Raw genomic sequence first — 19558 nt, forward strand, 5'->3', positions numbered from 1 at the left:
GATGGTCACTCAGTGGGCAAGGACCCCCTGGTTACACGTTTCCTCCGCGGTGTGATGAGGCTGAGGCCTCAGGTACGATCTCGTGTCCCTCCTTGGGACCTCGCTGTGGTGCTAGAAGCTCTCTGTAGGCCTCCCTTTGAGCCTATCAAGGAGATATCAGATCGTCTTCTTACGTTACTGTGTTTCTCTTGGCTATATCTTCTCTAAAGAGAGTTGGGGATCTGCAGGTCCTTTCTGTGGCTCCTTCCTATCTCGACTTTGTGTCCGGACTGGCCAAAGCTTTTTTGTACCCTCGTGTGGGGTATGTCCCTAAGGTCCCCACCTCTACACCACGGCCTGTTGTACTCCAGGCTTTTTATTCTCCTCCCTTCAGGGAGCCCAACCAGCAGAGGCTTAATTGTATGTGTCCAGTGCGAACACTGGATGCATACGTCCACAGAGCTGCCCTGTGGAGAAAGGCAGACCAACTGCTTGTGTGCTATGGTCCCCCTAAGAGAGGTCATCCTGCTTCCAAGCAGACCCTCAGCCGGTGGATAGTGAATGCCATTACTGCTCCTCTGATCTCCCCTCACCATTGGGGGTCAAGGCTCACTCAACAAGAAGTGTGGCGGCCTCCAAGACCTTTCTGGCAGGTGTTCCTATGCAGGACATCTGCAACGCTGCGGGATGGTCTACGCCCCTCACATTCGTCAGGTTCTATGACCTAGATTTGCGAGCCACTCCAGGCCCCTCTGTTGCCATAGCTGTGCTCTTCCACATTAGGCAGGGATTTGCAAGTCTGGCGGCGTGGACATCTCGTTCCCCTAGCGTTTTCCGACGCAGCTCGAGTTCCCGAAGGGGACATTTTTCGTCACACAAAGATCCAAAGAGGCTTTTACTGAAATATACTATAATGGCATCAAATGCATGAATGCATTTAAATTTTTTTGTGGTGCAAAAATTTTATTTAGTTTATTTTTAGGTTTTCTCATTATGTATGACATCCTATTTATTGGACTCCAGTCAAAATTGTACAATAGATACCCCCAATTGATTTACATTTACACATATAAGCAGTGTTGGGCAGTAACGCATTACTTAGTAATGCATTACTGTAATTTGATTACTTTTTTAGTAACGGAATAATTTAACGCGTTATAATTTTCTAAATAGTAATTAGAGTATAGTTACAAGCCGAGGTCTCTAATCGTTACTGCCGCGTTATATTGCTGACAGAATGCAGTGTTTTATAATCTAGAGATTGTAAAAAGGATGTAGCACACGCACTGTCGAGTCAAGTGCCAGTGGATTAGAGACCTGCTCAGCGCGGGAGAAGATGGGCGAGTGCTGGTGTGGGGGGGTAGACACTTGTGTGTGTGCGGGATGCGGGACAATAAAATGATTCACGGGACTCCCGCAAAATAGAAATATCTAAACATAAATTATCTAAAACAAATAAATTGTTATTCATCTATTGCACAAAAGCAACATGAACTAATATAAAATATAAACGATTAACAGGTGCAAGCGTATGCAGAGTTTCAATTTAGACTATAACACGTGTTTGCAGCATTGAGCAATGCAGTGCTGAAATTTGCCTGCTCACGAATTCTCTCATTATAACACATGGATTGTAGACATTATGAAAGATTCATTATGCTTATATTTATTGTGTTATAACAGAGATTTGTGAGATTGCGATGAACTGAAATGTCTTTTAGAGATTATAAATGCAGCGCTCTTTGCTGGTATTCTGCCATGCCAAACCATGCATGCAGCAGCCACTTGCTTTAGTTAAAAATAACAGTGTTCTGTGAAAGTTGATGCTTTAATAACAAATATTTATCGGGAGCGTGTATGCTGGGATTTCATAAATTTCATGGAGAAAAAAGTAACGTAGCTAGTAATGTAACTAATTACTAATTACTTTTGAAATGAAGTAATCAGAACAGTAACGTGATTACTTTTAAAAGGAGTAATCAGTAATTTGATTACATTTTCATAGTAACTTGCCCAACACTGCATATAAGTGATACCATATCATACTGACCCCTTCCATTGTTTACACATACCAGTTAATAGCTGATTTGTATGTTGAGCAGACCAATTACTGCAGAGCTGTTTGCTAATTACAGATTGTACCTTTTAACACATTCAAATTAGCTTAATGAGCGAATTGGTTTTGATGGGTAAATCTAAATCGTTCCTCAACATTATGGTTCTGCACTGCTTTGGAGAGAGAGAGAAAGAGAGAAAGACAGACCCCTGGTAAGTACAAAAAAATCAAGCCCATTACTATATTTCATTCGTTCTCTCTTAATTTGCATATCTTGGCTATTTTAAATCAGCCCTGCATGCAGCTGGTCGTTTGTGAATGTTTGTCTTTTGTATTCACGTTACCCCAGAATCCTTCCTGAAAGCTTGCAATGTAATTAATCTATCACAATGGGGGTTTTTTTCTGACACCACCTCAAAATAAGATTTTATTAGTTTTGTGTAAGAAAAATGTCCATTTATTTTTCATTTACTGTTGTTGTTTTTGTAAACAATGAAAACTTCCCTCAAAGACAAAATCCCTTTAAATAATGTACAACAGATAATTCAGTGTTTTTGTTATTTTGCCATAATCCAGTATTTCTGGAAATTCTATACCTATGATGTAGCTTCAATGACAAATTCTTAAACGTATTTGCTAAAAGACATTGACATACAGTGTGAGACACTGGTACTAATTTTCAACCCATTCAAATGGAGATTATTATGTTTGTGTTCATGTTTCTGAAGCATAAAATTGCATACATGATGAGTGAAATGTAAGAAACTGCCACACTGCAACCCTGGCTCAAGTCAAATTTCGCTAACGTGACCTGAAACTCAGATACTGGCCTGGGCCCTTTATTTATTGAGCTTTGGTGAGATACTGTAAGTCCAAGCACACTATGAGAATTCACTATGCATTGCTTGCTTAGAAGCTCTACTCATACATTTATGATTTTTCATTTGAAGCATCCAAGTAGAACTTTCTACAGTTTCGAACTGCTGACAGTTTGACCCAGGAATGCTCCCCTCGAGATTTAGCATTTTCGGTTTTAGTGAGGTGACACTCTTTTGACACAAATTGTACCTTGTGCATGATGGAGAAAAAATAGGATCTTTTCTGAATGTGGCTTATAGCCGAGGTGTGTGTGTAGACTGCGATGTGAACACAGAAGAGAGGCAGTGGCTGGAAAGATTTCCACTAAACCTGGACTCAAGGCAGAGCAAATATTTGTTGTCTGGTAGTAAACAGGCATCAGTCAGGGTCTCAGACAACACCATTTCCTGTGTAGACTGTGCTTTCTATGTACCAATATCTGTTATCAATCACTAGGACCATTACAAAAAACAGCCTAGTTCTCACCCACCAGAATAAGACTTTCAATATTTTCAAGATTTTCAGTTGGGATGATATTTATTTTACGATGTGGTAAATGAATTATTGTGGATTATTGATTAAATGTATTAATTTATTGATTAAATTACAGTTTCCAAGATTTGGCCTTGATCTAGACTCAGGATTTGACAAATTATTGAAATATTATAAAAATAATAATATTAAAATATTATTTTATAACATTATTTACAAATGGTATTACTTGTGTGGTTAAATGTGCATTTGGACAATGATTAATTATTATTTATTTATTTATTTATTTTTATGTGGCACATTTGTCAAGCTTTAAGAGTGTCATGACCAGTTATGTCAGACCAATGAATTAAAATAAAGAATAAAATTGCACCTGTTCTTATTAATTGCCTAAGTACTGTAGATAGCTTCACTATAAACAATATGCATCACTTTATAATAGCTTTAATTAAATGAATGATCTTTATTGCATTATATAGTGCTTAAGAGATCATTAGACATGCAGTGCTGCTGAAAGCTTCTTGCCTGAGGAACCCGGAAGCACAGATGCCTCTTTTGTGACCTCGCTGTAATTTCATCTATAGATGATAAATGGAATTGAGAAAATTAATTTCCTTCAAAACGTAGTGCCGTATCAACACTTTGTAACCACCACCGTCGTCATGGTTATGTTGTTAAGTTACTGGCACATGAAATGGCTTAATAATCTGTATAGTAATTTTAATCAAATTAATTTCTGAAGACATTGTAAAAAGGTGATGACATCATAAAACGCATTACAGCCGCCGTTCATCACTGTGATTTTAAATTATGCCGAGTGATTGCTCTTTGATGCATTGCTTGAGGGACAAAGAACTGATAAAGGACTTTAATTGGCTTGGGCAGCCAAAGCGAAGTAAGAGTGGCCGATGAAGAGAAACCTTACGTGACTTTTCTCAGCCATTGTATGTGAACAGATCCGTACAATCTGACAATGATTTATTCCGATTTAGTTGATAGAGTCTTCATGTTTGGTTCCAGTTATCAGAAGATTTCGGCTTTGAAGTCAAATGCCAGCACTGCATCGTGCATCAGATCAGAGAAAGGAAGTAGATGATGGGAGGCATTTATTGGCTGATGTTGGACGTTTGTTCCTGGTGCGCTCTGGGTTTTGAAGCTGCGGTCTGATCATCTGGTTCTGATTGGTCTCTTTGATGCTTAGCGGTGTGGTTTTGATTGGTCAGTGTTCAGCTGTTGCAAAACCCTGTTGATTTACTCAACATGGCAGTATTTGGAGAGATACAGGCCTGTCATTCATGGCATTACAAACAACCGAGTCTTTTCATGTAGTGTATTTAAATGAATGTGTTCAGTTGGATTCATTATTCACAGTTTGGGAACATTATGAATTGCATCTGCCGCTGACGCCGTTTGCATGAGAATTTAATTTTAGTATTTATTTTATTGAGCTGACACATTTCTGTGGCACTGACAGAAATATCTCGCTCTCATAAATATGTTTCATCGCTGGTATAATGTTCAGGGATGAGAATGTGCATTATCAGATTGCACACAAGATCGTATCCATTAGATATTAGTTGTGTGTAATATCGGATTTCAAATTCAAATGTTAACCATTATGTAGTGTTTACTTAATTTGTGCATTGATCCATGAGGAGCCTGTTAAGCATGGACGGGCAGTTGTCTTTCTTCTTTGTATGTGTGTGTGCATGCTTGCATATGAAATAAGTGCAAAGTGTGTGATGAATATATTAAACCCTATAACAACATAAGCGTGGGAAGCTCATCAATCAGCCTTACAGAATTACTTTAATTTGAAGCTTTGCATGGCTATATGCTCTCATGAATAAAGGATTTAACTTTGTTTTAACAGAACGTGCAAACATCCCACGCAGTTTGTCCGTTTATGTAAAGGCGCCCTCCTCCGAGCCAGCTTTAAAACATTCTCAGTCACACACGGGCAGCTGACATGACCTGTAATTTTACAGTCTTTAAGGAAAAAGACTATTCATTTTTTCTCTTAATTGAGATGGGGTTTTTTATTCTAATTTTGTGTCATATCTATTTTTTAGCACTTAAATGTAAAATTTTACTGAGTTGTGACTGTTCTCATCACTTGTGAAATTATGAATTTCATTTTAATGCAGTTTAAATGTATTGCAATTATATTTTTTTAAATGAGTGGTCATTAATTTACATATTGCACTAAAGATTAAACAAGTCTATATTGTTTTTTGACCAATTATTAATCTTGTGGAGTGAGTAAATAAATAAATAAATAAATAATGAATATGTATGCGATTTTTGAAATGGAATAGTTTATTTAAACATTTTTACAAATTAGTGGGGTTTCTTTCTTTTTTTTCTTTCTTTCTTTTGAGTATATTATTTGATACATAAAGCTTCTATGGCTCACATAGTATGCATATAAGTATCAGTTGTCATTCTATATCTCCCAATAATATGTCTTATTTAGGAGATATTATCAAAGCTCTGTAGTTTTTATTGTGAGGGACAAAACATGCAGTGCAATGCAATACAGTAGCTATGTTTCTATTCATATATTTGTATGTGCATTTTTGGATATCAGATAAATAAACACTGGATGGAAATGCCAGGATGTGCATAAAACCTTAGCATGTGCATTAAAGACGTATGTGCTCAATTGATGCAGATATTTTTTTTATTATCCAAAAAGAAAACGTGCATTAACTTGATAAAAAAAATTTTTAAAAACGTATGTGACTTTGCCTAAACAGATCATGTGATTCGATTCTGAAATGTCTGAGCCAAAGTCTGTCACCAAAACGATTTAGTTACCTCCCAAAACTGTCTCACACGATTGCATTCCCAAACATCGTCCACCTCCAAATGCAAAATAACATAACAGTTTATTGCATTGCAGGCGCAAGTCATTTATTATGTAGGAAAAAAGAGTCACAGGCTTCCCCAGTTGCAACAACATTCATTTTTATTATTAATAATGTATGCCAGTTTCCCAGGAAGTGATGATTTTGTTCACATGGGATGGAAACGGTGCTTTATTTGCTAATGTTTTATGCTATATTCTAATTTTCCGCACAAGCTAAATTCACAACTTTGGATGGAAAAATAGCTAATAATGATTGAGAAATGTACAAATAAACGTCCCTTAAAAGCCTGATGTATCATATTTGATATATTTTAACATGATTTTTCTGAAAAATGATGGATGGATAATCAAGTAAACCTAAATAATTTCAGTCCAATAAGTATTCATCTTGAAATATTGCTAAAAATATAAAAGTTATTCTTACATTTACTTTTAAAAAATCAGTAACAATTTCACAGCAAAAAGACATGTGTATCACAACCTGTGGGTGGATATTTTTACAGATATGCTTTTACTTGCTGAAAAAGTATAAACTGTCAATTAGACAACAGAATGCATGAAGAAGATAAATTAGTAAAGTTTATCAAAGATAGTATTGATAATTTAGAGGTCTTAGAAATTGCATATCAAAAATGATACATATTTCTAGAGTTAATAGGCTTATACATATTTATATATTGAGCATTGGCACATTCCAGTAAAAATAATATGATTCTGACATATGACGCAATAGCGCAACCTGAGTTTGAGTCCCGGCTCATGGTCATTTCTCGATCCCATTCCTCTCTGTCCAGTTGTTTCCTGTCTTTCTCTGAACTGTCCTCTTATAATAAAGGCAGCAAGGCCAAAAATATAGCCTAAAAATTGTACCATGGGAATAGTGTGCCTTGGTTAGCAGTCAGTGACTAAATAAATAAATTATGAGGAAAAAGATGGACTCTTACTGTGAGGATATCAATAGTGAGAATAACATATTGCAATACTTTGAAATACTGAGGGAAAAAAATGAATTCATCCCTATTACGTCCAACATAGACTGAAACCATTGAGACTGGTCAGGAAAACAGATGTAGACGGTCATGAACAGTTTGAAACCTCATTTATGATTGTCATATTTCACCTCAGTCTTACATAGATCCCACCTGGACAGATTCGGCCAGGTCTGCCTGCTGGTTTATGTTGTAGAAAAGGTCACCATGAGGAGCTAATGGCCATCATCACTGTGCCAAATTAAGGCTCATTAGATGGACCACATCCCGTGGGCGCTCGGTCTTACATCAGCACAAAGAAAGCCATTTTGACCTGCAATAATTGCCTTGATTGCACCATTCTCTGCTTGCAACAGAACGGCTTGAATTCCCGATTCATTTGAGCATGTTTTTGATAAATGAATGTCCCTGTAAGATAAATTACTTGTCTGTCGTAGCACAAAATGTAATGTAACAGAGGGGGGGTGAAACTGGAAAGTGATGTATGTCCTTCATTGGACACAGAACATTTAGTTTTTATTAAGAGTTTAACACGTACACAATACATTAGTGGAGGTTCAATAGCCATAGCTTTGCTTCTCAGTGTATTTCACCCTGATGAATTAGCAACTCAGCACACCATGTAAAATGACAAAAGGAAATGAGCAGAGCAGCATTATTATGACGTGTTGCACCAGGCCTGGCGAGGCTGGGTAATGTCTTCGTGTGGAGGCTTGACGTTTATTACTTTGGCTAATGTTACCTGTGTGACCCGGGTTGTGGTTTACTGCAGGGTGAGATGAGGAAGGCGCTGGAAATGTCAGCGTTAGCCTTGTTGTTTCATTAGAAGAGATGTGCTTTTTGCGCTCTGTGCCACTGGCCCGTTGTGATAGAAAATGTCATAAACAGCCTGTCTTCTAGCCATTGATAATTAGTTTGTGAATATCACAAATGAACTTAATTATGTGACATTGTGAGACCTCCTTTCTACAAAGTGTATAATTGTTTAAAGATTCTGTAAGTGATTTTTGTTTTGATGTGTCTGTGTGTATGTTTGTTAAATGTTCTGTACAGAAGTTTGTGTAGACATGTCAACCAACCTGATTTCATATATATAATAAATATTAAAAATATATTAAACACACACACACAGTTAACTGAATAAAGCTAAATATAAAACATATAATAAAAATAAATATAACACACGCACACACACACACACACACACACACACACACACACACACACACATACAAAATTACGTTTAAATATCACATATATAAACCAATTACAAATAGTTTTCGTTAGAAAGCCTAAATATAAAAAAAAATAAATGAAATAATGTGAGAGCATGAAAACAAAAATGAACAAAAATAAAATTTGAAATGTTGGGTTGGTAGCTAACTGAAATAAAATAAGTTTGTTGAAGTGCTAAAATTAATACTAAAACGTTTTTTTAAATTAAATTTAATGTCAATTTTTTAATTGACAATGATAATAGGACATTACTAATAATATATACAAATAAAAGCTAATTTAAAATATTAATAAATACTATAATAGTACATAAATAATACTAAAATAACACTGTTGTTTGAAGTTAGTAAAAATGGTTGAACGTCTGAAATCACTTACAGCACATTTGGCTCAGTGTGTAAATAATATACTGACTTTGTTTCTAAAGGTAATTTTCAGTGTGTGATATCCTGAGGATCTCAAAACTTCCTGTGATGTGTAATCTATAACATTGTGCGACTTATGTTTTCTTGATGTATTGTTCAATATTAATCCTCAGAGAAAGCATCCAAGCAGTCTATCATTGATATTGTTACCGAATGCAACCTATGTTTGTAATGGCAGGTGAAAATATACACTCTCAACTTCATAACAAATATAATTTAATGTCATTCGCACCCTCAACTGGCCCTTTACCAAACATGATTGTGTTTTCCTGATGATGAGCATCTGTGCAAGCATTCCAAGGTTGTTAAATTCTGATGAAATCAGAATTGAAGCTGTTGGGAATTGAATTCCTTCTGTTTTTGCTTGAAGAAAATCTACGGTATATGCAAGCAAGTGATGGTTCACGGCTTTGACGTCATGTTTGCTATTTGCACTTAACAAGTGTTTCCGTTGAGTCTAAAAACAGAACAAAACCGTAATGAGAAACATGCAGAGGGAATAACTAATTGGTAAAAGTGATCACTTTAAAAATTGAGTTCAGTTCTGAAGGCTATCAGACATGTTGTGTGTGTGTGTGTGTGTGTATGATGTACAATGGTGTGGGACCTCCAGTATGAAGAGGGAATAAACAGCCAGCTGAGGCTGCTTGATTGCTCTGGACTGTGGGCGGAAAAGAATAAATTAGCAATTCATTCTTAATTACAAAGACCAGAAAAACATTGCAGCTAACAAATGAAGCAACAAAATTACTGATAGGGGTGCGCTCTGTTTCTGCTCTGCGCTAAAGAATCGTTCTCCCACAAGTTGCAGGGCTAAGCTCTGATTAATGATGATTTCTCATTGAATCTCTCCAAACATTTATGAATCCAACTGCCTCGATGCTCCTTCCATAAATCCACGCGGGGGAGAAACATTTCCACCCACAAAGTCATGCAGATCTTTGATCCATAAACAGCGACGCGTACCCACCTGATCACGCTACCGGGGGTCGTCGGAATAGAGAGCCAGTTTGTCTCACGTTTAATGCAGCCGGTGGTTGTCAGTCAGTGAATGGCTGGCAGTCACGTCACTGCATTCGGCCGGCCGTAATAAAGAGTTGAGTTAAAGCCCTGGATACAGGGCTTGCCGAGCGTGTTTTGAAGTGCCATGGTCATTCAGCAAGAGGGATTTATGGCCTGCGGTCCATCAGCTCTGATCTTAAAAGGCTGTGATTAACAGCAGAGAGAGTAGAGATGGGATTCAGCACTGCTGTAGGCAAACCCTGACAAGGCCATGCCACTCAGAAGCTTTTTACTCGGCCTGTTAACAAGGGGACTCACTCTCTCTTACACACACACATTGTTTTTCTGTGTGGGGTGGAATATAGTAGCATATGTCTCTTTCAGGACAGAATAAGACCTTATTCAGAGGCTCTTGAACCTATTTTTTTTAGCCCATATCATCTGAACTTTGTCTTGAAATTGATTGATATTTAAATTGACTGATATTTAATTCTGATTATTTAAATCTATAGATCTAAATATGTATTTAAACCTGAGAGACTACAATGCCTTTTTAATATCTCTTGTGAGAATAATAAACTACTGTATTTAATCATATGTCCTTCATAAAAAAAATTATTATAACTATTTGGGGTCCCAGTAAGTCCAGGTGTAAAAATATGATTAAATGTAATGATTTTTGATATGCTAAAATGTTATATGCTATATGTGTGTGTGTGTGTGGGTGTGTGTGTGTGTGTGTGTGTGTGTGTGTGTGTGTGTGTGTGTGTGTGTGTGTGTGTGTGTGTGTGCAAAATATATAATAAAAAAGGCAGTCAACTCCTAAGTCACAAGAGTCATGTAAATAGCCAATATCTCAATGATTGTAATTGTTCTCTGTTGGGAACATACCTATATGTGTGTGTGTGTGTGTGTGTGTGTGTGTGTGTGTGTGTGTGTGTGTGTGTGTGTGTGTGTGTGTGTGTGTGTGTGTGTGTGTGTAAACTATAAACTATTTCATCATGTCCTTCATTTAAAAAATAAAAGTTATTTGGGGTCTCAGAGACTCCAGGTGTAAAAATATGATTAAATGTGATGAATCTTTACACACTAAAAATGTTATTGATGAAAAAGGTGAAAGCAAACAGAAGCAATGTTACTGCATTGGATTAGAGTCTCATTTATGTGTATTCATCCCAGTGAATTTGGTATTGACACTCTTAAGTTGTTTAAACGTTTTATACATTTATTTCTCGTAATTTAATGTTCAGTAATTGAAATTATATTTTAGATCAGTTTCTCATTATGACATGAGTTGCCTACAATATTTATCAAACCTAGCAAAGTCAGTACACTCTAATTAATATTCATGGGTTAACCCTGCACGTGTCATAATGCACATGCACACGTTTGGCATCACTGACCCTACTTTGTCTTGAAATACAATCCCATGCCACTCAGGCAAAAGCAAGCACTTCTAACAGCATGTCATTAGCATGATCTCCCAGACCTGCTGTAGCGGAGACGTTTTGTCAGCTGTGTTTGGCAGAATATCTGTGTTCTACCAAATACGGATACACAAGATTAGTATTGCACTCAGGTGCGTGTCAAAAGCAATCTGTCCGCTCACAGGGTTCGGAGTATGAAATTAAATCAGATACGCTCATTATCTCTTTGCACTACTAAAAGGTTTCAGGCATCGGAACAACTACAACCTGTCTCTAAAGTTGTATCTCACTTGCTTTCACAGGTGGAGAGCATGCGGCCACTGTAACGCATCCACTTCCTGCGGCCTTCTCCGACCTGCTGCCACACTTCCTGTTGGAGCCTGATGATGTTTATATCGTTAAGAACAAGCCAGTGACCCTCACCTGCCGCTCAACCCCTGCCACTCAGATCTACTTCAAGTGCAACGGCGAATGGGTTCACCAGGATCAGCACTTGATCGAGCGTGACGTGGACCCTGCCACAGGTAGACGCTCTCAACACTCTCTCTGAAGTTGACAATAAAGCCGGCTGACCCACAGCATTTATAAAATGACACTGGAAAACAGGAGAGCCTATAAAGGATGCTTTCCAGATGTGATGCTCTTTCTTCTTCTGTAGTATAGCACAAGGACTTCCTTCAAAGCAATTTTCAAAATGTCTTCTGCCCATATCATGAACAGGGCTTGCTTTGTTCTCAGGGATTGGGCTGTTGCATTAGTGTACTGTGTATCATGAAGGGCTGGATACATTTGGATGTTTCTTGGTTTTTGTAGCAGAGCAATATTAGTAATTAATCTGCAACAAATGTCAGTTTTGTAATCTATTAATAATATAATTTAATAATAAAGCCAAAATCCTTTGCTTTACAGTGAATTTACCATAGTTACAAGATGTTGCTATGCATATTGAAAGCTTTGATAAAACTGCAGGAACAGCAGTGTTATATAAGTCTAATGTTCTGTTCTATTTATGAATAGTAATCATTTAGCTTAACCATAGGCTCTTCATGGTTGCCAAGCAACATTATTGTCAAAGTTCATTGTGTAAACTTGGCAAACTAATTTGTAGTTATTAGGCTAAACATTGGTATACGATGACGTCATAATCTCTACAGGGGCAATATAGGGTCAGATGTTCCCGTATGAATAGCTTAATGAACAATATTGGCCTTGAATAATGTATTGTAACCTAATGAAGAGTTTGTGACCCATGATAAATGATAACAGATTGAAAGCCAGATGTTCTTTACTGACATATTAGGCATCTTATCACGTGCAATGACTGCAGAAATGATCTTATATTTGACAGGAGAAACTGTGCGAAGTCGAGCGGCTCCACAAAATGAAAGGTAATATTTGAATAGAGTAAATCAAACAACGCAAAGGTATCGGACCATTATCAGAATTACCGAATGCTTGTTTGACATGTTTGGTGAATGACACCATATATTCTGAATCATTTTCGCTTTTAGTTAATGTATTGTAAAAAAAAAAAAAAAAAAAAAAAAAAGCTAAAATCAAAAGTCTGAAATGAGGCTGTCTTGCGCTAATATACAGGCTATGACCCCCATAGCACACATTTATCATTTTAGGTTTCATTTTAAATTCTTTAATTAATCTCTTTTTCTGTTTATTTTAGCTGCTTAATATATTTTGGCTGTTAATTCAATTGTAACATTGCCATTCATTTGAACATTTGATGTTGTTGTCGTTGTAATTAGATTTCAAACAGCTGTTGCTAGCTCTCTAATTTGGTTGCCACCAGTTTTTTTTACATCTCTTTATATCACTTATTGTCACGTATCATTTACTCTATAATTTAGGCTGTAATGGAAAATATATCAGATGTTTATCTACCTGTTAGCACATGTGAGGACATGTTCAAGCTGCATGCAGTGCAGTTGGAGTTGCTTTCTCTCAACTTGAACGTTGTTGGAGCAAGATCGCATACTCTGCAGAATCATATGCAGAAACCTTTTAAGTAGCATTCGGTTATTGCTAATAGCTTAGCATGGGGCTAATGGGTTAAGAAAAGCTCCTTTGATTAGCTTTTCTTAATTATGAAAAAGATAACATGCTACATTTTAATCAGGCATTGAGGAAGGCATTTTTAGTACACTGTCAGGGCATTTGGTGTGAACAGTCGGTGCTCACTGCTGTTTTCTAGGGAGAGAAAAATGACTGGCTCCCTGGGCAGTATACATATATTCTATTGTACTAGAGAGTGGATTGAAACAACTTATATTAATGTTCAACGATACTGTGTTTCTTGGCAACTATAAACAGCCCCTGCGGTTGGTCCAATGACTTATTACTTGGCAGAATAATTGTTTATTATTATTAATATACATTTGTTTTTCATATTGCCTTTGCTGCTATTTTATGAAAACAATAAGTCACTGCAGCATGTCCCAAAATACTTGGTTTTATGTCTTCAAAGGTTGCTCAATAAGATTTTAAAGCTGGAACTATCTGTTTTTTAAAATGATTTTAAAACATCAGCATTTAAGTTGAAGTTTCAGTTCCCCCAAACAAGTTCTGCATGGTTTCTCTTCAGTTTGCGATTTGTTTCTTGTTTTAAAGACAGCTTCATGTTGCAGTTCCTCAGAGGTTTAATCACTCTCCCCTCTGAGAGCAGTTTAAGAGATGTAGCCAGCACTGTAGCTGATTTGTTCAGCTGTACTTGTTCTTATGTGGACATGCTGTGTTTTCTGTTATTTCCCTCCATCTCGTTGATTGAGATCTGCTGACAAGTACTCAGCTCGGCTTTCTACAATCATATTGTTCCTAGCATCGGTAGAATAAAAGATTTTCCTAAAGGGTTTTCTGTGTCTCCCGTTCGCTGTCTTCCCCTCGTTCTCACAGGAGGTGGAGGCTGGGATGGCTCTTCAGCACTCAGCAAGCGGATGTTTATGTGTTTGTTTGACGCTCCTTGGCAGAGGCAGCATAGGGCATAGGGATTCACGTCACGCGTGTGCTAGGATTCAGAAGTGATCTGTAACTTAAAACCTCCAGTTCACAGCATGACAGCTGATTGGGAGAGCTGACGTGCGGATGACATGCTGCGGAGCATCTGCAACAATTTTCAGGGGAATGTCGCATTTCTTAAGATGGAGGATATGCTGCTAGGTATTAGAGCAGACAGGCATAAACTCCTGTCATCTGTCTATAACACATGCACACACTAGACTATTAACATTCAGTTTCTTTTGGCTGACAGTACATTGTGTCTATTTATTTAGCTGTGAGTCGCATTGTGATTGCACACGCACATTCTTCATTCACCGATATTAAGTCGGCTATTCTGTTTGACTGTCACCTGAGCCAGGAGTACATCACTTACATAGTATATGTTTTGCCACCTGGAAACCATGTTTACAAGATCACAGGATGTTAATGTATTAAGTAAATATCATTAAAACAAAGTGAATTAATAGTTTTTTTTTTTGGCGGGGGGGTGTTGCTTAAACTAAAAAAGAAAAATCACTGAGTGGGTGAGACAAATTTGATTCTGAATATATTCTTTAAAAAAAAAGGAAAGGTAATGGAAAATACTAATTAAGAAAACATTTTTTTATATAAATTTAGCAGTTTGTTCACTTGAGCATTACATTGATTCAGTAACTGTCACTCTATTTTGCCTCAAGTAAATTCATGTTGTTTAGATATTTTATGCTTTTTAAAATGTACTAATTAAGAAAACATCATACACATACATACACACACACACAGACACACACATATTGTAGTGTGTTAGTAGAAGAGTTGCATTGTTTCAGTGACTGTCACTATGTTGCCTCAAGTAAATTCATGTTGTTGGATGTTTAGATTTTTTTACTGGAAAATACTGATTAAGAAAACATTATTTTATTATTTCGCAGTGTGTTAGCAGAAGCTAACAAGAAATTCTGTATCTTCCGCTCTGTTTGAATACAATCTACTGTCAACAGTGAGACAGTACAAGGTCTCAACATGACACCCCATTCCTCTTGCCTCTGTGTTGCTGATGAATGGCCAGTGTTTGGCCAGAGATGAAGGACAAACAGATGTCCAATAGTATAGGTTTCCGAAGGCACCCACATTGATCTCTCCCAACTTCCACATTGTGCTGTCAGCAGTGTTTTGAAAGGCGAGCAGCAGAAGGCATCATCTCCTGTGTAGTTTCAGAAAGTCTGGCTCAAAGTTAGTGCTGGGAAGTAAACTAGACTTCTGACTTTTCCTTTTGAATAGTAAAACAACTCAAACATATGTCAGCTCATTGAAGCGGAGAGTACAAAGTAGTTCCACTTGTCTTGCCAGCTCAGGTGCAAAGGAAATCATTGTTGTATGGATACTGTGTCTTTGTGTCATTGTGCTGAATATGTTTTTGTCCTTAGTCATCATGGAATTTACATTTTATATGTAGCTGATGCTTTTATGCAAAGCGATTTACAATTAAGTTAATGCTACAACAAAAATTATTCACATTTGCTGCCAGGGTTATTATCATTAACTAAATCTATTAAAACATTTCATTATAATAAATCAAAAAATTAAAAACATTATGAAAAACTTTCAGTTACTTTTGTTTGGTTTAAGTTGAAGCACAAAAATTTCTAACTGGAAATAAAATAACTAAAAACTAAACCTGAAACAAAAAAAATTATAAATTAACCTTAAATAGTAATAGGATAAAACAGTATAGAAATTGTATAAAAATAAAAGCTAATTCAAAATATTCATAAAAACATTATTTGTGTTTACATAATAGTAAAATAACACCATTTTCTGTACTGGGTATCTGTATTTTCATCCAGTTGTACATTCTCTATTTTTCTTGTATTTTTTTTTTCCTTAATTTTTACACTATTTTTAAAGAGCAGGTCATGTGGGTTTTTGAAAAATACCTCTTTTGCAGTTTATAACGTAGCTATCCTTAAATGAAAACAATCTGCAAAGTTGTTAATCAAAAAAGTGAATATACCAAGGACTGCTTCTCTAATCTTGGCTTTTATCTTCGTTGGCTTCTTCTATCTCCTTAATTTGTACTAACAAGCTCTCCGAACCACAACCTGTAAGTACGATTGATAAGTTATGTGTACATTTTCAATTGAGTGCTCAAAATATCAAGTTTTTGTGCTAATATGTGATGTATACCTAGTGCAGCTTTAGGTTTCCAGGTAAAGCATGATATTACTGTCTTACTGAAGTAGTTCTGATAATTCGCTGTGAACCCACTATTTCCTAAGAATATGTTGATTAATGTAGACTGACGTTGTTCTGATTACTTCGTTTAATAATAAAGAATATAGTGTAGCGCACAGACTTTATAATCATTGTGAAATTGCTGTTTATTTTGCTGCACCGGCAGTTATAGGGTTAATGCGGGAGAGATGAGCGAGTTAGTTAGGCTGCTGCGCCTGTGATACAGCTGTTCTGCGTTCTGATAAAAAGTTAAAACAGAGCGTCTTTTGTCTGTCATTCTTCAAACATTACAGTAGACATGTTTTGGTTTACAAACTGTAACTTGTTTCATCAGTTAGTCACGTTAACACTCGGCTAACGTATCCAGCATTCTTGTTTTAAGTGTTCACAGTTTAGCAGCTAAACTTTAGCATTTGCAGAAGTGTTTTTGTATTTTATGTCATTATTATAAGAACGGATTGGAGCACTATATTATTGTTTTATGTAAAGGTGCTTTGTCAATGGTAGCGCTCGCTAACTTGCTCAAGGACTCCTCTCTGTGCCAATCACAACAGGCTTGGCCAGCTGACCAATCAGAGCAGAGTAGGCTTATGGAAGGGAGGGGTTTGCGCCGAACTTGCTTGGAACAAATAGTTACGAAATCATTGGCAAATGACTCTAATATTAAATGTATATTCTGAGAAAATTACAATGTTTTCTGACCTTAGATGCATTTAAACCTGTTGTAGAGGACTCCAACACAATATTAGGACACTTTAAAATACCATATGACCTGCTCTTTAATATATGTTTTAATGTACGTTTTAAGGCTGCTTAAAATATTTGCCCATCGTGGTAGTATTTGTAGTACAGAATTAAATTTATGCTGATTAAATAAGAAATTGTGTCCAGACAGGATCATTTTACTATTACTGGATTACAGTAATGAGAATGAGATTGTTTCACATTAGAGTGGAAAGTGTGTTTTATTCCATAAAAAAAAGAAAAAAAGATGTGCATTTGTCTTTTTAATTTTGGGGTGAAAAATTATTTGTAGATTTCTTAATGAAATTCCCCCCACAATAGCAATATGTTATATATCAATACTTTAAAATGTCACAGCCTTCATCATGTTTCTGCCCTCACCATTAAGACTCAGACCGCTCAGTCCTTTTTTTCTTATCAGAGTTTCAGTCACTGGTACCTTGAAGCATTTTGATCTCATTGAAGGATGTTTTAGTTTGCAACTATCAAGTTTTCGACAACTATTTGGTATCTGTCTGCTTGGTGCAAGTCTCCTTTATATCTGCAGCATTTACTTGAACGAAGAATAATGTTGCGATCTGTCCTTCCTCTCCAATGTATCAGTGTCCACTATCGATTCTTTCCTGGGAGTCTATTGGTTCTCATTACTTGTCTCCAGTAACTTAACTCAATTGGTTTTCTCTGGCCAGTTCAAAGCTTCTCCCCTTCTGCTTTAACACACACACACACACACACACACACACACACACACACACACAGGTTTCTCATCCTCTCGTCTGAGGAAACTAAGCTAAGGCAGGGGAGAGATGAAGACATATCCATTCAAAAAGAAAAAACAGTGATGACAGTGGATTTGCATGGACCAGACCCGGATGCCGACTGATCCATTACGGTAATATTCTCGTTTAACTAACTGCAGTGTCAGACATAGGCAGGAAAGATTGAAAACGCTTTGGATTGTCCGATTATATTTGATTTGTTGCCTCCAAGAGGCTTTCATAGGAGATGAATATTCTTTTGAACATGATCACTTTTATCTCATACAATCTGTCATACCTGACAACATCTCATTTCCCACTTATATGGTCATTTGTGGCAACACTTTGAGAGTAATTGTCAAAAAATCTGAAATATGTGTCTCTTTAAAGATAGTTATTTGGGAAAACACACCTCACTGACTAGTATACATGCATTAAATATTTTTTTTTCCCATGAGCCTCCTTGACTTCTTAGAGATTTTGGTTTTGATTATATGAGATTTTTAATAGAATTTGAATTAATTCATTATAGTTTTGCAGCATGGATTTTTGTTCATATTTTCTTAATCTAATGAAGGTGGATTTGTTTAAGTAAATTAAGTTCCTTTGGATCAGAGTCCCTTCATATATTTTGTTAAATTACCAAATTATAATGATTTTTTGCCAAGCTAACATTTTGAGCTTGTTTTCACTGTTCTCGGTTAAAGCTCCTGGGTTCTTACAGACAAACAATGATTAGCACAATCACTTTTAATTGATGAGACAGATGTCTGGCAATTCCAAAGATCTCAGGTAGAAAAGGAGAATTTCAGTGACCCTTTTACCATTTGAATTATAGGGGGAATGTATAAAAAACAGAGCCTTAGTTTAGCCCGTGGGAGAGAAGAGTGAGGTGAATTGAATTATGGGCAATTTTCAGAAACCCATGAGAGTTATTGCCACCCTGTCCACATACTCTCAGAACAGTGTAATTAAGTTCATGCAGACTCTAATGTCTTTGATTAATTGAAACCATTCTTTGACATGTTAAGATTTTTCTCAAAACCTCAGGCCTCCTGGTCCTACATTTACTGAATAACAGAAAGAAAAGCAATCACAGGGTTGCATTCAGAGAAATCATTATTATTCATTGTGTGTGTGTGTGTGTTTTTTTTCTTCATGGTTGAAACTACCTGGAAAAAGTGCTTATACACTTGATGTGAAGATATTAAATAATATCGTATTATTTATTCGTTAAACAGAGCTGAGCTGAGCAGAGCTGATAAACATGACCATGGAGGAGTTCAGTCTGGGCTGCATGGTGATTTGAAGAGAGAGAAAAAAAGACTTCTTTCAACAACATGAAAAAAAAAACATTTAAAAAAATTGAACAAACTTTTGAGCAGTACCATGTCTGTGTGCATGCATATATTATTTTGTTTTATACAGCAACTTTAACAGCAAATATCATAAAGTCTACAAATGAAGATTAACATCTGAGAATATCTTGCTAACAAT

General features: G+C 36.5%; 1 protein-coding gene across 1 annotated transcript in view; it reads left to right on the forward strand.

Moving 5' to 3' along the window:
- unc5a (unc-5 netrin receptor A) overlaps positions 1 to 19558 on the forward strand; it is a 210424-nt gene that overhangs the window by 95622 nt on the left and 95244 nt on the right. Inside the window, exon 2 of the mRNA XM_016286233.1 lies at positions 11639 to 11860. Within this exon, the coding sequence (XP_016141719.1) occupies positions 11639 to 11860 (222 nt within the window). The remainder of the gene's footprint in view (positions 1 to 11638; positions 11861 to 19558) is intronic.

The sequence above is a fragment of the Sinocyclocheilus grahami genome, unplaced genomic scaffold (assembly GCF_001515645.1).
Source record: "Sinocyclocheilus grahami isolate Dianchi unplaced genomic scaffold, SAMN03320097.WGS_v1.1 scaffold208.1, whole genome shotgun sequence".
NCBI lineage: Eukaryota > Metazoa > Chordata > Actinopteri > Cypriniformes > Cyprinidae > Sinocyclocheilus > Sinocyclocheilus grahami.